The sequence below is a fragment of the Delphinus delphis genome, chromosome 1 (assembly GCF_949987515.2).
Source record: "Delphinus delphis chromosome 1, mDelDel1.2, whole genome shotgun sequence".
In the NCBI taxonomy this organism is placed as follows: domain Eukaryota; kingdom Metazoa; phylum Chordata; class Mammalia; order Artiodactyla; family Delphinidae; genus Delphinus; species Delphinus delphis.
Window position 1 is genome coordinate 123,482,146 of NC_082683.1, and position 21,303 is coordinate 123,503,448.

Genomic DNA, 21,303 nt, shown 5'->3' on the forward strand with positions numbered 1-21,303 from the left:
GGTGGCTTGATGAGTTAGGGCCTTATAAACAGCCACTGCAGTTAGAGGAAATACTGCTGGGGACAGGGTCACTTTTTGTGGGAGAACTTGACCTAAAAGACCTCTGTTGTCCCCTCTCCTTCCCCAAACCCTACAGACTGAGGTTTCTGTTTTTGTTTTTGTTTTCTTGGCCACGTGCCGTGTCTTGCAGCTTGCGGGGGGCGGGGGGGGTCTTACTTCACCGACCAGGCATCGAACCCAGGCCCCCTGCAGGGAAAGCACAGAGCCCTAACCACTAGACCGCCAGGGAATTCCCCAGACTGAGGTTTTTTTGTGCTGTGGCATCAGCAGCTATTCATAACCCCCAGACACCCTCTGACAACGATGCTCCCTCTTCCTGATGCACTAATGCTCAGCTGGCCTCTCTCCTGCTCTTTCCGGCACGCCACAAGCTAGCTCAGTGCTGTGAGCCCTGCACCCAGGGAGCTCCCCATCACCTTCTCCTGGTTCCTGCGTAAGGACTCCTGGCGTAGCCGGACACCATGTTGCCCCAAGCACAGCCCGTTTGGGCCACTGTATGCACCTGGCTCTCCTGCATTTTCCAAGGAGCCATCCTGTTCTCTCCCAGCAGCAGGCTGATCGCCTGATGACTAAATGACCATTACAGGCTTGACTGCCGAAATAAAGCTTACGGTAAAGCAGCATTTTCACTGAAGCGTTTATTATGCAAAAAAGTAAGGTTCTAGCAAACCAGTATAAATTAATTAAGACCGAGCAGAGCAAAGAGGGTTTTCCATCCATAGCCGCCTGCCCTTTTATCACACAGCCCTGTTCCAGGTAAGTCAGCTGGGGCTTTTCCCACCCTGCCATTGTCCTTTGGGATCTTTCTAGGTCTGAGTGGAGCGGAGTCTTCTTTTGAGGCCTTTCCCAATACGGCTGTCTTTTCACTCAGTGTGAGGTGCCCAAGTGCCTGCAGAGAATGTGGTCTCGCTGCCCCTCACCTTGTTCACAGTCAGCCATGACACTGCTGCATTCTTGCACACCGGACTCTTCACAGCTCGCTTCCCTGTGAGAGTGTGGGCTCCGGGAGGGCAAGGCTGGGCTTCTTCATTTTTTGGTCCCCACAGGCCCTGGCACTCAAGTTCTATCACGGGGAACGTATGCTTGATTGCAGGAGGGCCCCCTCCTGCGCCCCCAGGCCTCTGGCTCCCCTGCTCCCGTCCCTGATCCACCACTGCTTCCCTTCTTCAGCCACCACCAGCTGCTACCTACCCCCCCCTTCCCCTGTGCCCTCACCCTTCACAGGGAGGCACCACAGCCTCCCTGGCCCATCACCAGTTACCGTGGAATGATGGGCTACGCTGACAACAGAAGCGAAGTTTACAGCAGGAGCGAAGCCACTCAAATACTGACAGAACGATGCAGACCATCAGGACACGCGCTAACATCCGTGGTTTCTCGGGCGACATTACAGAACACAGCCTGAACTCCTCAGCTGTGTTGGAGGAGGAGGGTGCCCGTCCCCCAGGTAAGAGCCCAGAGCCACTGGGGACGGGGCCTGCCCACAGCCTCCAGGAAGCAGAAAACCCCGGAACATGCTGCACTCCCAGCAGGCTCCTCTAGGACAGGGCCTGGGGGACGCGCTCCCTGCCGGCGTCCAGGGAAGAAATTCTGTGTGACAGTTTGCAATTGGGTATGACCACATGTTACAACTTGAAGCATCCCGATCGTAAAGAAGAATACTTGGGTGGTGGAGAAATATGAGTGAACTGGTTTGTAAATACTTTATCCTGTGTCTTTAACAATCTGGGCATCTGCAGGTCTGGCCTGTGAGTGGTGAAATTCCAGGTGCTGTTAGCGAGGGGGCAGGTCCTGCATGCGGAGGGCAGCATAGGTGTCCTTGGTGGCCGTGCTGAGTCCCTGGGGAAAGCAAATTGGAACAGAAGAGGGGGTCAGGAGCTCTGCATGGGCATGAGCCTGCCTGGAGGCCAACAGGTGTCTGCTGCAGCCTGGCCTGTGATCTCCCACCCAGCTCAGAGGCCCAGGAACTGTCCCCTCATGCACAGGTGGGGCCTTGGCCCATGCACCTGCAGCAGAGGTGGTCCTGTGTCCCACTGGGAATGGCCTTGGTGCAATTCCTTCCCAGCTAAATTCTCACCTTCTCCCGGCTTCCCAAGTACTGTGCCCTACGAAGTTGCGTGTCAGACCACAGAGCAAGGAGGGTCGCCCAGCTGGGACACTGAGCCGGGAATCAGCGGGGAGACCTCAGACCTGCTCCAGACAGCGTACCGTCCCTGATACCCGGGCCTCCGGGAAGCCGGGGCTTGTCACGGGGGAGAGAGTGGCTCCTTGGCCCCCGCCCCCCCGAGCCTCCTTCCCAGGCCATGCTACTACAGTCATGTTCTTTGTCAGGGAACAGGCAGGCTGGTCCCAATCTCACTGGAACGTCTCCCCCTCTGGTCCAGGAGACAGATCAACAGCAGTGACACGCAGTAAAATTTGGGGGCCCTTTTGCCATCACTCTGAACTCAGGGAAGCCAGGTGGCCTGAAACTTTGGAGTCAATCAAGCAAGCTGTGAACAGCCCCAGGGAGGCACAAAGAACCAAGTAAGAACCCACTGGGGATTATATTTTAGAGAAGTAGGTTGGCTGTGCTTAGTTTGCATAATTATTCACCCTGATTTGCAAAAACTAGGCACCTGACTACATTTTCTATTTAAAGTTATTTTTCTTAACTTGTCTACTTCAATCTTCTCACCCATCTTCCCATCCTATTAGGTGTGAGGATACGAGGTGGAGCAAGGCTTCTGCAAGGGCCCAGAGCAGCGGCGCAAGAGGCAGGAAGTGGCTTGTGTGGTGTCCTTTGCCTGCATCTGCCCTTTGCTCAAGACCACACAGCCTCTGGGCAGCTGCCGCTTGTCTGCTGTGCCCAGTTCCCCCAGGGGCTCCCATGGCCTCCTGACTAGAACCAAGTCATTTGCCTGAATGGTTGAATTCCAGCCCCGCCCCAGGGGCTGACCAGCAGAAGAGTCACCACAGGCCTGAATGGGTGCCCTGGGCTCGCCCAGTCCAGCTGCTGACAAGAGCTGGCACTGCCAACAAGCAAAACAAGGGAGCGTGACCTTGGCTCTGGTTAGACAGTGCCACCCCGGGAAGAAGGACCAGCAGCACTCACCTGGTAAAGGCCATCATGTCCCTTGCCTCTTCGCCGCTGGTTCTGTGGAGTGAGACAAGAATAGGCTACAAGGTCAGAGAGCCAGCAGCAGCCTTCCTGCTCAAGAGTCCTCCTCAGAGGACCCCCAGAGAGTCACAGGTGACCGTCTCCCAGTCAGCACCCCTGCCCCGGGAGAGAAGGGTCCTCAGGTCACTGGTCAGACCTCGGCCTCCGCAGAGTAAGCTGAGGCCTGGCTTTGATGGGGCCCAGGTTTGCTGTGCCTGACTCAGATCCTCAGAGGCATCAGATTCCTGGATCTGGGCCGCACGGGAGCTGGCCACGCTGCCGCTGCTTGGAATAAACAGGCCTCCCTGCAGCTCTCAAAATTCTTGGCTAACTAGGAAAAACAGTATGGAGTTTCCTCAAAAAACTAAAAACAGGGTTACCATATGATCCTGCAATCCCACTCCTGGGCATATATCTGGAGAAAACTATAATTCAAAAAGATACATGGACCCCGATGTTCACTGCAGCACTATTTACAATAGCCAAGACATGGAAGCAAGCCAGACAAAGAAAGACAAATACTATATGATATTACTTATGTATAGAATCTAAAAAAATTATACAAATGAACTCATTTACAAAACAGAAACACACACAGACGTGGAGAACAACAGGCTTGTGGCTGCCGAGGGGGAGGGGGTGGGGGAGGAAAGGACTGGGAGTCTGGGATTAGCAGACGTAAACCAGTATGCACAGGATGGGTAAACAACAAGGTCCTACTGTATAGCACAGGGAACTGTATTCAGTCTCCTGTGATAAACCATACTGGAAAAGAAGATGAAAAAGAGTATAGAGACATATGTATAAATGAATCACTTTGCTATAAAGTAAAAAATTAACACATTGTACATCAACTATACTTCAATAAAACAAATCTTTAAGAAAATTCTTGGCTAGTCATCAATGCTCACTGGGAACGGCAACGAGGTCGTGGGTACAAGCTCGGGCTGTAGAGTCCGTACAAATTCTGGCTCCCTCGTCACCAGCTACGTGACCTTGGGTAAGTTGTTGGACCTCCTGTGCCTGGCGGGTACACATTTCCCATTGGGTTACTGTGAGAATTAAATGAGACTATCTACCTGGTAAAGCACTGGCCAGGCCAGCTTTGTGGGCACGCCACCTATGCAGTCACACGGAGATCAAACCTAGACGGGTTCAAAGCTCTGCTCTCACTTATGGAAATTCTTAATCATTTATGAACAAGGGGCCCCACCATCCTAAGTGCTGAACATACATTGGCACACATTACTCACCTGATAATTATTATGAACGTTGACAGACTTGGCCTGTTTTTGCAAAGCATGGACCATCTTAGTATTTAACTTGGTTTTTAATCCTAAAAGGGTATCAGCACTTTCTGAGTACCTAATATACTATCAAATGGATGACAGCTGGACTAACCTTTGCCTCTGGCAGCCACCACGTGGGCTTTTGCAGGTGATAGGAGGAAGGGATGGGACTCTTTGGAGCAGCCCCCATACCACCCAATCCTTGGGAATGAAGAAAGAGTATCACTCACCTCGCCCTTCATCCCGATCTCACTGTAGGCCTCCGCCAGCTTGTCTTTTCGCAGCTCCTGAAGAAGAGGGCGTGAGACACCGGTGTTACCAACTGATGTAGCAAACTGTGGGCTCCCCTACAAAAGGAAACCTCTGGATTCCCCAGTTGGTGGGGGGGTTCCACATTCAAGGCTCCAGAGACTCAAACATTTCTGCCAATAACCAGCTCCAACCCCCTCTCCTCCTCCTCAGCCCTCTGGAATCTTCTCTGAGCTGCCAGCCCCTTGCACTGAGCTCAGCAGCTCAGGAGAGGTTCAAAAGGATAAGATGTGGAGTCCTAGCCAAAGGACACGCACGTTGGACAATGCAACGGCTCACCCCAGAGCCCCCAGAAGCATCTATTTGAGCAAGCTGTCTCTTCACACAGCCAACACCGTGGCTGTGCGTGGGCCAACTGCAGGAGGGAGGGAGAGTAGCTCTCTTTGCAGTGGCTGACCCTCTGCGATGGTCCCCTGTGTGGCAGACCCAGATCAACACCCAGGATGGTGAAGTTTTCAACAAGAGGCCACACTCAGGACACTCCTCCGGCCCCTAGGAACAGCAGCCCCTCAGAGGGGTTTGCCCAGCTTGACCTCGCTGTCCCCCCAGGTCCCACCAGGCTGATCCGGGAACTCCCGCAGCAGGCTTAGGGGCCCAAGGAAGGCAAGCCAAGGGCTTCCTACGAGCAGCCACTGCAGGCAGCAAGCAGGTGAGGCACTACTTGGCCAGGGAAGTGAAGGTCAAGTCAGGCAAAGACCACGGAGAAGGGAGCAAAGCCTTCATCCAGAGCCCTCCTCCAGCCCTACCCTCCAACTTTCCAATGCAAACTGTGCCACGTCCTCTACTCACATTGTACACGACTTCATGGGGATTCTTATTCTTCTTCCTCTGCCGGGAGAGACGAGGGGAAGAAGTTAGAGATGGAGAAACAGGGATCCAGGCCAGGAGAGTTTCAGCGCCCTCCCCAGGCCCCTTCCCCACACTCTCTGTGGGCTCTGCCATCCGCCTGAGCCCTCCCCGTGCTCCCGCAGCTGTGCTCCGCCACTCACAGGCCCTCACGGCGATACCACGCCTCGGATTCCCTCGTGCACATGGACACGCGCTCTCACACCCAGGCTGAGCTCTGCTCTTAAGAAGACCCCACTCGGGCCTCCTCCAGCCGCTCCCCTCCCCACGGGGTGTGGAGTCTACAGCCGAAAAGCACAGAGTTGCTGGGAGCCCGGCATAAGGGCCTGCTTGCCGCATTAATGTGTGTGAGGCCCCTTGCGATGCAGGAGGGAGCCAAGGGCGAAGGCGGAGAGGGGCAGCGGCAAACGGGGCCCCATCTGTCTGCATGGCCAGGCCTCTCGCACGTCAGGGTCCAGCGTAGTGGCAGCGTGCGCTGGCATTGAGAAGCCCTCTCCTCACTGCCCAGCTGAGCCCTCACACTCTCTCTCTCTCTCTCTCTCTCTCTCACACACACACACACACACACACACACACACACACAGAAACAGCAAGGTCCTACCGGTTTCCCCCCCATCTCAGGGTCCAGGCCCCCTCTCCTATCCAAGACGTCATACTCCTCTCTTCGTCCTAGATTAAGGTCCTGAAACAGAGAGAAAAGCGTCAGAGACCGGAAACAGAAGCTCAGGAGGATGGGGCCAGTAGGACTGGGAGTTCCTTCTGGGTGGTGGCTCACAAAGGAGCACGGACTGGGAGATCCCTCGGCTACCGTCATCTCGGAGAACATCTCAAAGAGCTTATTACCGTGGCGGCGGGGGTGGATCATGGATTCAAAGTCCCATTGCACGGAGAGCGTGAAGTTGCTTCTCCACCAAAGGGAAGATTCTACACTTTCCTCCTCCACTCCACCCCTCCAGCCTGCGAAACCGCTGCCAGGCGGGGGCTCGCTAGGGGCAGGCACTACACTACGCAGGCGCTTGCCGTGCATCACACCGCTAGCGCGCCGCATCCTCAGAGAACCCCCCCTCCCCCCGAGGCAGGCACCGTGACTATCCCCGTTTTCGGGGTTAGGAAACTGAGCCCCAGGGAGATTAAAACAACTTGCAAGGCTGACAGCCGCGGACGAGACCTACAACCGAGCCCCGGCCGCTGTTTTCCCCACGTCCCAGCAGAGGACTGCACTTTCTCTAGACCGGGCTCTACGGGAGAGGCGGACTTACACTATAGACCTGGTTCTGGCCCTGCTGGTAGGCGGGGACGTCGGCACTCCTGCTGAACTGGATGAAGAGGAGAGAAAGCGTGTTACTCTCTGCGCAGGCAGCCTCGCTCCGCTCCTCGACGGCCAACGGCGCGCGCCCTGCCTGCGGGGGGGCTGGGTCCTTGCGGGAGCCGGTGGCGCGGCAGCTCCTTTTCTGAGCTCAACTGTCCTTACACCTCCCGCAGGCCAAGCGTAGCCACCGCACGGGCCCTCGGCACTAGCCGCAGCTTCCGGTCCTTGGCCCTCGCCCTCGCGCGTGCGCAGAAGCGCCGGGCTCGCGAGCCGCGCCCCCTGGGTTCCGGGAGGTTCTCCAGGCCCCTTCCTCTCAGGGGCTCGGAGGACACCTCGACGAGGATGGTGGCTGTGCAAGGTCCCACCTTCTAACTTGACCTCTGCAGCAGGGTGCTTTCCGTGTGGCACTGTGTGTCCTGAGGACCTGCCCCGGGTGCATGGCCTCGAGCTGTTTTCAGTTCATGCCCCTCAGCTGAAACTGCGCGGTTTTGCAGATTCAGAGCATTGGGAACCACCTGAGAGATCATTTAGGGCAGCGTTGCTCAAACTTAAGAAAATCCGTAAGACACTATTTCTTATAATAAAATCTTTTGCAAAGTCCAAAATCCAAAAGAGAAATGGGTTGAGGCACGGAAGTCATAACGACTGAGGCCTCCGTTCAGGAAGTCCTTCCACCCTCTGCCCATGCCACGGCCACCCCCAGTCCCAGCCCCTCCAAGAAATTCAGGGTCTGCAGGGCACTAGGTGAAAACCCAGGCTCTGGGCCAACCCTCCCTCGTACTGATAAGCAAACAGGTTTGAAGAGAAAAGGCTGGCCGAGCATGGGTCAGAAGTTGGACAGCAGAATCTGGAAAGAGATTCCCCACCTCCCTGCTCTTCACTGCCTGAAGCATAACCCCCTTTCCTGCCAGCAGAAACCCTGCCCTGGGGCGCTTTGATGTTCACACATCTCTATGTCTCCTCACTAAGGGGCCAGCACTAGACTCACCATCCCACTCTGTCCCACTCAGCCAGACATCCCACCCCCCCGCAGTGGGCACACTTGGCTGGTCCCTTTGCCCATGTACACCAAGACTCAGGTACCACCCACGCTTGAGACTTTCCAGCACCAAGGCCCTCTGAACATCCACCGAGCTGGGGAGCCCATGCCCTCCCCCCAGAACCCAGTGGTACCCACCTTCGCTCTCAGGAACAGGGCAGTGACAATGACACCGTAGATGAAGAGGATCCCATCCAACAGGTAGCATAGTTTAGGATCGAGAAGCCCGAAGCTCTGTGCCGCTGTGTCGAGAGATGAGATTGGTCAGTCAGGCTCAGGTGACGGAACATGCCCTCACAACCCCCAGGGGTGGGGGGGGGGCGGGGGGGGCAGGGGTCTCCTGAAGGGTCAAGGAAACCACGACAGGGTGCTGGGCCCACTCTCCATACCCCACCTGCACAACCTCTCTCCCCACCTTGGACCAGCCCCTGGGAAAACCTAACCTGCCTCAACAGTGGACATGGCACCCGGTAGGGCCATAAAGCCTGGAAGGCAGGAAGGTGAATGGAAGGCGAAATTGTCCACTGTGCACAGGGCGGCTGCCTCACGGCACGGGAGCCCAGCTGGGTGTGAGCCCCATCTGAACCATGCATTCCGGAAGCCACCCGCAAATTACCAAGGGGCCCCTAATCCCTACTGCCATAACAACCTTGGTCAAACTGTCCTATGCAAACTGGAGTACAATGGAGTTGGGGAAAGAGGTACGGTAAATATTCTGGTTAAATAAAAGTTAGCATTTCTACTTGAAAGCTCACTGCACTATGAGTGAGGAGACACTGTTCTTCCTACCAGGTATGTGTGCAGCAACTCAGGTGTAAAACGGTGCGTAGTAGGCGTCTCACTCCGCCCCTGCCTGGTATCAGAGAAGCAGCGGTCCCGCGGCCACAGTCTCTCCCGGGCCCGGGGCGCCCTCCCATGGCCGCCTGCAGGACTACGTCGGGGCTACGGGAATGGGATAACGTGCACTGGAACAAGGTCTCATCCTTACTAGTTTTGTGACTTGGGGCAGGTTATTTACCCTATTTCAGCTGCCTCTTCTGTTGACCAGGGTGAAAACTGTAACATTTCTTTAGTGTTTACTCGGTGCCGGACACCGCTTTGATGTAATAACTTGTCAGATCCTCCCAACAGCCCCACACTTTCACACGGAGGCACAGAGAAGCTCAGTTTTCGCCAGGAGCACGCACACAGCAAATGAGAAGCAGCCCAGGACAGCCCAGGCAGCATGTCTCCTCTCCTTTCCCCCACGTGCTTCTGCCACAAGCCCTGGCAGCAGGTGATGCAAGCCTGCTCCAGAGTCCCCACCTCCACCTCGTGACTCCCTCTGTCCTCAAACCTTTTACTCCTTCCCTAACTCTGGGGCCCTCCTGGCGCCGGGCAGCTGATCTCTTTGTAAACTTTCCATAGCCCCTTCTCAGAAACCATCCACGAGCCAGTCTTCCTGAGCAAAGTCCAGCCCTGACTTAGCAGCCCAGGTCCAGGCCCCAGCACGCCTTCTCCCCACACTGCCCCTCCTGCTCTACCCACCTGCCTTTGCTGGGGCTGGTTCCTCTTCCCCGCCTACCATTGCTAGCACCACCCGCTCCACTCAGCTGCTGGAATGGGACTCAGGCTCCGCCATCACAGCCCCTAGTGAGAATTCAGTGTGCTGATGGATTGATGGATTATGAAATTCCCCTCCATCTAGGCTGGAGTAAGTGCTGGAGAACAATGGCCGCATCTTCATGCTTGCCTCTTCCTTCACCCCCAGCATCAGAGCACAGAGCACAGGGAAGACATTCATTAGATCTATGGAATTTTCAGGGAAGATGCCAGGCCCCCTACACGAGGTTGGCCTGCCTTCCGGCCCTGAGGCAGTGCCGGAAGCCCCTGTTGACCAAGGGTGGGTGTCCGAAGTCCTCGAGGAGACAAGCCAGCCCCCAGCAAAGGCCACCAAAGCTGGGGTGTTTTTCCTTTTAGGACTGGAGAGGAGGTGACAGCGGCAATTTATGGGGGTGGTTGAGATTCAGAAAAAGGGTTGGGAGACAATCGCTCAGTTGCCTGTCACATAAAATGAGAAGAGAAAAATTACCGGACAGTAAATTTATAACAAACCAGAAGAAATATTTCTTGGTGTTGTGCAGAGCCAGTGCAGTGGGGGAGGGGATTGGGCGCCTCCCCAGAGATAAGTAATAGAAAAAGGTTTTCTTTCTTTCTTCCTTTTCAAAGAGCAGCATGATTTTATGACCAAAGACGGGTGTGCTGTGTGTGGTTTGGTGGAGGAAAGGGTATTAATAGCCACACGCTTCCCAGGGTAGGAAGCTTCCCTCTGCCTAGTCCAGCTGTGCCCATGCAGGGAGGAACGGGACTGAGGAAGGCAGTGGTCATCCAGAAAGCTCCCTGAGGGGACCCAGGACCTAATTCAATCACGTGACTAATTAAATATTTATTGGCCTTTTGCTTGATGTCAGGGGATATTGAAATAGAAAGAGCCCTGGATTGGGTATCAGATGTGTTCTAGTCCTTCCCCTGCCACTAAGTAGCTGTGTGGTCTTGGGCAAGTCCCCTTACCTCTCTGGGCCTCAGTTTCACCATGTGTAAAATGGTGGATAATCATGTCTATCTTGAGGGTGTGGTGAGAATCAAATGAGAGAATGTATCGGTAGGTGTTTTTGTAAATTTCCTCCATAAGGCTAATGATGCCTAGCGTTTGGGTAGGGTCTTCTGAGTCCCTGCTCTCATGGAGCTTATGGCTTAGCTCATGAGGCCACACCCAGGGTGGAGGGGCTTCCCTTGAACAGCAGGCAGCTTTCCAAAATGACAACTCAAAGGCAGGAGCCACGGACACTCCCGGTTCCAGCTTCTTCCCAGCCCCCCACCATCTCCAAAGCAGAGACCTGTTCGCCTCCTTCCGTGAGCCATTTGTCACGCTGTTTCTATCCCCACCACATTCGGTCCCAAAGAGAGGTATTTAATGGGGTTATATGGTGGCTGTTTTCCTAGACAAGTGGAGAAGCTGTTTTACTTCACGCTTCCCATCCCCTGTCCCAAGTCCACAGCACCCCAGAGAACCCCAGCATTTGAACAAGTACCCAGCTACTGATTGAGCGTTCTCGCTCTCAATCCTGGCTGCATATTAGAATTAGCCCACTCCCTTATGCCCCCAGGTTCTCATTTAATTGGTCTGGGGTAGGGCCTGGGCATGAGCATGGGCCAGTGCACAGCAGGGTTGAGATTCAGAGCTGCAGCGTCACTCGGGTGCAGCCTTCCACAGTGATACAGCCATACCCTGTAACAAGTATAAATTCCACGCCAAACAGAGACAAAGAACAAAATTAAAGACTCACATGCACTGTCATTTTTGTGTACTTCTGAACTGTGTATTATTGAACTTCTCTAAGTCTCAGTTTCCTCATCTGTAAAATGGGGATAGTAATATTACCTGTCTCATTAGGTGATGGTGAAGCTTAATTAAGATAATTATCACGGGGTGCAGGACCTGGCAGGTAATAAGTGCTCCATACATCAGCCATTGTTATCACCGTGATTTTTTTTTCCCAAATCACCACCAATACATTTATTTGAGGAAGAAAGGGTCAAAACCTAGCAGTAGCCTCCTAGCCCAGGCCTGGACATGATGGTGACCTTGTGAAAGGGGATCTCGCCCTATTGACAAAGCAGGAGACCCTATTTACAAAGCAGGACAGCGATGCTCCCAGCTGAGCTGCAGGGTGAGAGCTGGGGGTGGAACCTGACGCCATGGTCCTTTTCCCATCCAACCTGGGCCTCCACAAGCCACTCCGTGGGCCCCTGCAGGCAGACTCAGCAAAGCTGAGTAAGGGAATCCTTCCCCAATTCCCCAGCCCCAGTCCACATTACCCAGGTGCAACGGGTGACCCAATCCACGGGCCACAACCCCAGGCTCCCTGGACCCCCGCGTCCGGACAGACACATGGCAAATACGGAAACTGAAGCCCAGCTGGGCTGGAACACATCTAGGTGCTGCAGGGTTGGAGTGGTCTTACAGGTGCTCCAGGATCAGGCCTCACGCCAGGTGGCCAGGCTGAGACAGGCGATTTAAAGGTGATTCCAGTTACTCCAGGGCAAAGCACGACCCTAATGTCACCTGGAGAAAAAGCAGGCTGGAGCTTCAGAAGAGCTTGGCCCTGCATACTCAGGTACTTCCCGCAGTGGATCTGAGATTAGAACACTGGGGACAAAAGGGGATCCAGCCTGCAGCTTGTGTTTGCTCATAGCCAGGAGACTGCCTGCTAGCATGCTCACTGCAATCCCCACCACACACTTGGGGCCGCTCCAGCTGGCCAGGGCCTGGCTGAACCGGGAACCTGGATTCCAGGTGTTTCCCAGCCCCCCTGTCATCACACTGTCACCCATCAAGTAGGCACTGGTGAAGTGGGCCGACAGCGTGATAAGCTGGAGCCTTCCTGCCAGGTAGCAGGTGTGAAAGGAAAATCAAAATTGCGTTAGCATTGCCAAGAGAGCTCTCTAAAATGGAGCCAGGAGACCATTAAGAAAATGTGACCTATGCACGTCTCAGCCTGGATGGAATCTGACCTTTTGACCTGATGATGTCATCCAGAACACCTGCCAGAAACTCAAGACACTTTTTGGACCCTTACCCTAAAATAATTTGTGATAGTCTATCTACTTATGGGACCCGCACTCTAGAACAACTTGAGATTCCTGAAGGACAAATAATTTCCAACTCATGTCAGAATCAATCACACTTCTCTCCAGGCAACTCTTAACGGCCTGGTGGCTGTTCGTCTTTCTAAGTCCCTGATGCTTTCTCTTCCTCTGAACACTCTTTCAGGGTTACCCGAATCTGTGTCTCCCAAATTTCAGTACTTAAGACCCCAAATAAACTCCTCCCTTATTTGCAGCCTCCTGCATTATTTTTTGGTTGACACAGGATGCCTGGGACACGCCCTGTGAGACTCCAGGGGAAACCGGAGTCAGATCACAGCGTATCTGTCCATACGTTCATTGCCATCAAAATCGTTATGAGTCTTATTAGTGACAGTGAGCCCAGCCACCTCTATACACCCTTTTGTCATCTTCATAAGAGCCCTGCGTTCAGAAAGTTTCATGGCACTGACCATTAACAGGAAGATTCTGGGGCCCCAGAAGGCAGCCTGGAGGAGATACCTGCCCTTACAGGGTCTGGTTTCTCTGGTGAGATGTATTTGAATTGTGTTGTTTTTCTGTCTCTCAGGCAGACTGGAAGCTTCCGTGAACAGAGAGAACAGGACTTAATCAACCTGGCCCTGCTGTAGCCCGAAGCTGCAGACACACACTGGTACCCATCTCCCCCTCCAGCAAGTCCTTTTTAGGAGCAGAGCATCTGCTGAACTCCCTCACATCCAACTTATAAGGATACCTCCCATTTGAACCCCAAGCTGTACTTTTAAAACGACTTCCTGTATCTGATCAAGTTTGATTCTTATGAGAGCCCAGAAGGTAGGCAGGGTGCTATTATTTCACAGGTTGATAAACTGAGACCAGAGGAACAAAGTACCTCCCCTGAGGACACCTGCAGATTAGCAGCAGAGCTGGATGGGATTATTGAGTCTCCCAATTCCAGGTACTCGTCTAACCCTTCTGCCTTAGGTGCACCTCACCTTTAGGTGTAGGACACAGAGTTTTCGCCTAGCTCTGAATTCACAGCCCTTACTGTTTGCTGGCTTTTGACACTGTCACAGCAGTTTGTGAACTTTTCACATCGTGTCTCCCTCCCCGACAAGCCCTGGAAAGCACAGATGATGCATTTTGGTTTCACTTGCTTATTTCCCCTTCTCACCTAACACATATGAGGCCACTTGAGAAGAGGAAAGAACATAAGCCTTAGAGCCAGAAAGGCTAAGATTTAAATTCTGAATCTGCTTCTTACTGGCTTTGTGGTTGGGGACAGCTCTCTTAACCACTCTGAGCTTCAATTCCTCCATCTGCAAAAGGGGTTTTAATAATAAGACTGACTTCACAGGATAGTTATGCAGATGAAATGAGTAACAGTGTGTGGAGAAAGCGCCCTGCCTGGTGGCACAGTTTAGAGAACTCTGTCCTTGTGTTACCAGGTTTAATCCCCAGAACAACTCTGTATGATATGGGCAGAATGACTGCCAGTTCTATTCAGAGGAGGAAATTCAGTCTCAGAAAGATCACTCAGCTAGAAAGTTCCCAAATTCCGTCTGATGCAAAGTCTCTCCACTTTATCCCGGTGCGTCTGGGGTTTCTCTCATTCAGAGAGCTTCCTACCTTTAGTAGGAGTTTCTTCTCTAATACCTCCAGCCTCTGCTTGAATAGCTCAGGTGACCAGGAGCTCACCACCCATCAATTACTGGTGAAGAGCTCAAATTTTCGGAGCTTTTAAAAAACAACTTTGGTCTTAGTTCTGCCTCCAGAAGCACAAAGAACACGGATTCTCCCACGTCTATAGGGCCTTTAAAATCCCACCCATGACCAGCTTGTCTCTGCCTTCATGCGAAGCACTTTAGCATCACAGCAAGAGTTAATCCTTTGAAGGTAGACAACTTGAGACCTGGCTCTGCTGCTTAACTAGCTGTGTGAACACGGGGTAATCATAGCTACCTCCCAGGGTCGGTGAGGTAAATGGGACGGGCTGGTAAGCTCTCACTACATAGGAGCTAATGGCATCAATACTAATAGCCTATGATTCAGGTAGGAGCAGCTTCCAAGACTCCTGATCTCCTTTTGCATCTCCAACCTTGAGCCCAGGGTCCTGCTGCTGCCCAGCCCCATCTCCAGACTCAGACACAATCGGTGATGACATTGCAGGCTAAGAATTTAGAAAACAGGAAGTCATGTGTTTTCAGGAAGGCAGTGGCAGAGCAAAGGGGGTACCTCTGCTGGGTGTGATGCTCAGCCTGTCGACCGCAGCCTCATAGGCACCCAGGGAAGGGCCTGGGGAGTTGCTCTCTTTCACTGAGCAACTAACTTTCACTGCAGCAGGAAAAATATAGGCTAGACACACAGGGTAATAGTTATAACCACTAGCTGAAGATTTATTTTGTGCCAGGAAGCATGTGTGAGTTTTCTGATTTGATCCTTACAGCAACTATGATTTTACAGCTGGGAAGTCTGAGACTTGGAGAGGTTTAATAACGTGCCTCAGGTCTAGAGCCAGGGTTGAACCCAGGCCTGTTTGAATCCATAATCCAGACACCATGTGGTCCAGAGTCCTAACCACCATTTGGTAATACCCTTGGACCACTTACTGGTCTTCAGGGATGGGGAGAAGGGATCCTCACCAGGCTGTGGAGACCTTCCTTCTCAAAGGATCCATGTTAGTAGTTGATGTCCTGAGTTTACAAATGACCTTCTTTCTTGGAGGAGACAAGGGGCTGAAAGGCCTAGGGGGTTAACAGGTACAGCTGACCTGCTGTCAAATGTGAGGTCAGGGGTCTTCCCTGTTGGCGCAGTGGTTGAGAGTCCGCCTGCCGATGCAGGGGACACGGGTTCGTGCCCCGGTCCGGGAGGATCCCACATGCCAGCAGAGCAGCTGGGCCCATGAGCCATGGCCACTGAGCCTGCGCGTCCGGAGCCTGTGCTCCGCAACGGGAGAGGCCCCAACAGTGAGAGGCCCACGTACCACAAAAAAAAAAAAAAAAATGTGAGGCCAGGACCCACACTGGTCAATGCCCAGAGAGGCTGACCCACTTGGAGACATCCTAATCACCTTGACCTGCAGAACAAGTCTATGTCATTTATCAGTACCATGTAATTTATTGCTAATCGCTTTAATTTGCCAGTCTCCTCAACTCCCTCCTCAGTGTTGCATTTCAAATATTCATGTTTCATTGTAAAGCTAATCATCTGGTCACAATCATCTACAAATTATTTCCCCATAGGCAAGGATTCTAAGGGAATGGGGCAAAAAGGGAGCTGTTTGATTTCATAGAGGTAACAGGGCTATGAGTAAATATCTCCCTTTCTTTATTTTTATTTCCGTTAAATTTGTTATGTTTGTGCAATAATTTAAAATTTTTTTCTGTGATCACTTTTTATTTTCAAGTAAATCTACTCATTATAAAAGTGCAGGAAAGTAGAAAAAAATCAAAATCACCCGTAATACCACGTTCAAACACAGCTACTATTAACATGATGGCAGATTGCCTAAAGTGTTTGTTATTTATAAATTGTAATCATCCTACATAAAAAAGTTTTCCCTGAAAAAAACATTTTTTCAGTTAGTGTTATAATTTAAAATTATATTGCCATGTTATTTCACATATTCATATTTCATGTTACTTTATAGTTTTACTGAATATTCTTTTTAAAGGTTGCGTCATAATCCTTCCACTGTTTAACCATTCCCCAATGGATGGCCATTTGTTTCCAATTTTTCACCATTGTAAAACATTCTGTGATGAACCGCTTCATTCCTACAGCTTTTTATAGGTTTAGAATTTAGTAATACTTTGAAAAATGAAAGCTAAGACAACTGGTCCAAGAGAAAAATCAGCTAAAGATATAAAAGTAGGCAATTCTCAGAGGAGGAAAAATAAATTGCTTATAAGCATCTAAAAAGACACTCAATCTCACTACTGGTCAGATAAATAAAAGTACAAAATGACAAAGAGATGGATCCCGTTTTTCATAGCTGGTTAGAAGACCACAGCTGTGAGGGTTTGGGGAGGAAGGGCACTCCTGGCAGAGGGACAGCAGGTGCAAAGGTCCTGTGGTGACCCCAAGCCTGGTGTGTCTGAACAGAAAGGAAGTGGGTGTGGCCAGGGTGGCATGGAAGAGGGATAGTGCTAGAAGATGAGGTTAGAAGGTGACAAGAGGTGGGGGGCATTAGTTAGAACCTCTTTGGTCAGTGGATTTTACTCTTCATGAGATGAGCAATTGCAGGGTTTTCTCTTTTTACAACAAATACACATAATTTTTGTAATTTCAAAAACATGAATAAAATTTAAAAGAAAAATATTGAAGCCAATTGGGTTCACAGTTGCCTTGGGCCCTTGGGTTGGCTGGAGATGCAAGACAGGTGAGCTGCAGGATGGGCCTAAGATCCAGGCTGCACTCCCAGGGGGCCAGCCTGCTCTGTGAGGTCCTCCATGATTTGCCTTCATCCACCCGAATGTAGTTACTTTATCTTTTTCTGCCCTTGTCCCATAAACGAAGCTATGGTTTCCACGCAGAGAGTGGTTTATTTCTGCTGAAGGGATGGATGCAAGTCCATTCATTTTTGCTCGCTCATCGTTCATTACACTTATGACCACCAAGCCTTTGTTTCTGTTATGGCTGTATTGTGTCCCCTCAAAATTCGTTATGCTGAAGCCCTAACCCCCAGTACCTCAGAAAGTGATTGTATTTGAAGATAGGGTCCTTAAAGAGGAACGTAAGTTAAAATGAGGTCTTAGGGTGGGCGCTAATCCATTATGACTGGTGTCCTTATAAGAAGAGGCGATTAGGACACAGGCACGCACAGAGGGAGGACCACGTGAAGATACAGAGAGAAGCCGAGGAGAGAGGCCCTTAGAAGAAACCAACCCTGCCGACACCTTAAGCTCAGACTTTCTAGCCTCCAGAACTGTGAGAAAATTAATGTCTGTTGTTTAAGCCACTAAGTCTGTGGTACTTTGTTACGGCAGCTCTAGCAGACTAATACAGTTTCCTTCTCTGAAAACAGCCACCATAATTCCTAACTTCTGAGTCATTGTAAGGAGGGGGCATATTGCATGTAATCAAGAACCTAGCACAGTGCCTGATACATAGTAAGTACTCAAAACACCGTGATAGGCCATCGTTATTAGCAGAAGGTGCAGGCAGTGGGGAGCAAGTAGACACAGATCCAGCCTCACAGCTGAGTAGGGCGGTGAGCACGTAAGCGGATCTTCCCATTAGGAGAGATGCACGGGGCGCTGAGGAGACCCCAGGGAGACGACGCCCTCATCAATGCTCTGGGAGTAAAACAATGACAGGCAGTGATCTCCCTTGGTGAGCAGAATTCACGTTTCAGTTCTTTCCACTCATTCCACCTTCCCAGCAGCCCCTCAAGGCCCACGGACAAGTCTCTCATTTTAGTGGACAGCACTTGCTCTGTACCAGGCACAGTTATAAGCAAGATACACACACACACACACACACACACACACACACACACACAGAAATATATACGTATAGGTGTATATATACATATATGCATGTATGTATACATATACATGTATATCTATACCTATCAAGAGAGAGAGGGAGAAAGAAGGACTCATTCTTCCCTCTTGCTGCCAGCTTGGACCCATGGCTTTCCCGGTTGACTCCAGGGATTGACACTATAACAATTGTGGTCATACCAAACATTTACTCTACACTTTACAGTTACAGAACTCTTTTACGTTCTTGATTTCATTTGATCCTAACAAGAGTGAAGTGAAGTGAAGCCAGGCAGATCTTATGTGCTCCACTTTGCAGATAAAGAGTCTGAAGGTCAAGGAGGTGAAGTGACTCTCCTGAGGTCCCAAGGTGCCCGTGGAGCAGAGCCTGGAGGAGAGGCCATGTCTCGCCAGGCCTTTGTTCTTTCACACAGCACACAGCACACAGCACCCAGCCCTGTCATTATGCTCTTGAACGTTAGCACCATTTAAACGAAATCCACTCTAGAGCAAAGCCCTCATGTAAAAGTTCCAAGCAGGATTTTGCCATTTCTCTGAGAATTTATTCTGCAGATAAGCCCTCACAGTATGCAGAGATATATGCACAAAGATATTTATTGCAACATTATCTGCAGGAGCAGAAAAAAGAAGAAAAACAAGGTAAACGTCCACCAGCCGGAAAACAGATAAATAAATTTTGGTGTATTCATGTATAGTAGTTCAAAAAAACAAACACAACAGATAGTTCTGTGTGTGCTGCTGTGGAAAGATCTTCAGGATAATTAGATGAAAGGCAAGCTCTGGAATGGTGTGTTTAATATTTGTGTATAAAAAACAAGAGGTATATTATGTAGGCTGCATATGTATACTGATACAGACATAAAAACGTATCTGGATGGAGTTTCTGCTTGGGATGATGAAAAAGTTCTGGAAACATTCGTGATTATGATGAATCTCTCCATTTAGAACTCGTTTCTGTAAACATGGTTTGTGCTTTTCAGTGTACAAGTTTTTGCATATAATTTGTTAAGTATATTCCCTTTGTTTGAGGAGAAGCCACTAGCTGGGAGAAAATATTTTTGAATCACACACATAAAAGAGGATTGAATCCTGAATATATAAAACTCTAAACTACAGAAGGAAGTTGGGGAGGGAAATTGCTCTGTATCCTGTTTGTGATCATGGTTACATGAATCTACCCAAATTTTAAAATTCAAAGAACTACACACCAAAACTAGTGTATTATTAATTATTATTACTATTAAGTGTGTAATTTCTTTAAAAAATAAAAAGTCTATAAGACGGTAAAAAAAGAAAAGAAAGTTCTGGAAACAGATAGTGATGATGGCTGCACAGCATTGGGAATGTACTTCACGCCACTGAATCGTACACTTATAAAGGGTTGAATGGTAATTTTATATCATTTATAACTTACCACAGTAAAAAAGTATCTATATCTATCTATCTACCTATCTACATATCTGGATAGCTACATACACAAAATATATTTTCCATGGTTAACTCTGGAGAGGAATGAGTGGAGGAGGATGTCCGGAAAATTTTACTTATTTTCTACTTTGCAGCTTTTTGTGCTCTTTGAAATTCTATGAGAGTATATTACACTTATAATATTAAACGACCGAAACAAAAACAAATAACGTGAACCCTTAAGTCAAACCAGGTGTGTGCGGCACAGTTCTAAACAAGCAGAAAGTGGAGGGACAGGGACTCGTCCATCTAGCAAAGCACCTCGAACTTGGCTGTGTCTCAGTACGTTTCCAGTGATGACTTGCTGGCATTTGGAAGTATTTCAAATATACAGAAATTTTCACTCTAGTGGCATTTGGGGAAATTTTAATACATTTATGCATGAACATCAAAACAATTACTGCTAATGAATAGCACAATCGCTATTGTTGCTATTATTATCCAGTGCTGCAGAAAAGAGATGTTTTCACACGCAAGTCCCTCCTTGCCCCATCCCTGACATGAGCACCAGCCCAGCCAGGTGAAAGCACGTCTGACCCACGGCCTCGCTCCAGCCATACCACTGCTCCCTGGGAGTCGGGTGCCCAAGAAGCCAAGCAGGTTTCTGGGCATCAGGAGCTGAGCTGCCTGAACAACCCAAGGAAGACCATAGGACAGAAGGGAGGCAGAGGGGCCAGCCCTGCAGCCCTCATCTGCCCTCTGGAAACAATCCTGCTGGCCCCAGGCGACTGAGGGTACCCCCTCGGGGCTCCGGCCGCACCCACAGCAGAAACCTGTGTATCTATCTGTTTGACTGATGCCCCCTCCAGCTGAGGGCTCCCTGAATCCGGGGCCATGCCTCCTCCACCTTTGTAGACCCTGTGATGGGCTTCTCTTGCTATACTGTGGCAGGCTGGGGGTGAAGCCCAGGATGAGGCCCCGCTGAGCAGCTTCCCACTGCATCAAGCTTCAGCTTCTCCGAGCTTTGGGGAGGACATGCTATTTCGATTGGAAATCAGACACAAGTACTTTACGGGGTAAACAACTCGCCGGGATTTTAAAGAGGCAAGCTTGAGCTTTCTGAGGCCAAGCTCACTGTTCCACGTGAGGAGGTCCCCCTTGAAAGGGGACGGGAGAAGCAGGGGTTGGCTTCCGGGGCTTCTCTAGAGGTAGTCGTGCTCACACCCCTGGGCCCTGGCCACCCACGTCCGACAGAGGTGGGTCCTGCCTAGGCTGTCACATTCCACCCACCCAGTGCGCTCCGAGGCTGGCCTCTTCTGTCCAACCACAGCCAAAGCCCAGGTGTGCCGGACCGCAACCCAAGTCACCAACCGAATTCCCCAGAGGGAGAGGAACCCTGGGCGCAGGGCAGGGCTCTGGGACCCTTCCTCCCCACGCGGCCAGGGCGGGCTCCCGGCTCCCACCGCCTCGCAGTGCGGTTACGGGAGCAGCAGCTCCTCCCCTCGGCCCACAGCTGTCTCCTCGCTCGAGGTTTCCTGTCGAGCGGCGCCATCCAGGGCCTGGGTTATCGCCCGAGATCTCCCGTCTGAACTTGAACTGTTCACACACGCTCATGCGCCCGCCCCCGCTTGCGGTCCCTTCCCCAGCCCCACCGCCTCTGCGGGGACGTCGGCCTGGGGCTGGGAGCGCTCGGGGGTGGCTGGATCCGTGCCGGCTCGGGGGCTGGGGCCTGAGGGGCTACCTCCCAGACGCCAGGGAGAACTGTCCAGGGG

General features: G+C 51.2%; 1 protein-coding gene across 1 annotated transcript in view; it reads right to left on the reverse strand.

Moving 5' to 3' along the window:
• Nucleotides 1-687: 687 nt before the first annotated feature.
• CD247 (CD247 molecule) overlaps nucleotides 688-21,303 on the reverse strand; it is a 77,632-nt gene continuing 57,016 nt past the window's right edge. Inside the window, exons 2-8 of the mRNA XM_060033487.1 lie at nucleotides 8,130-8,233; nucleotides 6,903-6,959; nucleotides 6,245-6,325; nucleotides 5,587-5,625; nucleotides 4,719-4,775; nucleotides 3,155-3,196; nucleotides 688-1,899 (exon numbers count right to left, since the gene is read on the reverse strand). Of these exons, the coding sequence (XP_059889470.1) occupies nucleotides 1,834-1,899; nucleotides 3,155-3,196; nucleotides 4,719-4,775; nucleotides 5,587-5,625; nucleotides 6,245-6,325; nucleotides 6,903-6,959; nucleotides 8,130-8,233 (446 nt within the window). The 3' untranslated portion in view covers nucleotides 688-1,833. The remainder of the gene's footprint in view (nucleotides 1,900-3,154; nucleotides 3,197-4,718; nucleotides 4,776-5,586; nucleotides 5,626-6,244; nucleotides 6,326-6,902; nucleotides 6,960-8,129; nucleotides 8,234-21,303) is intronic.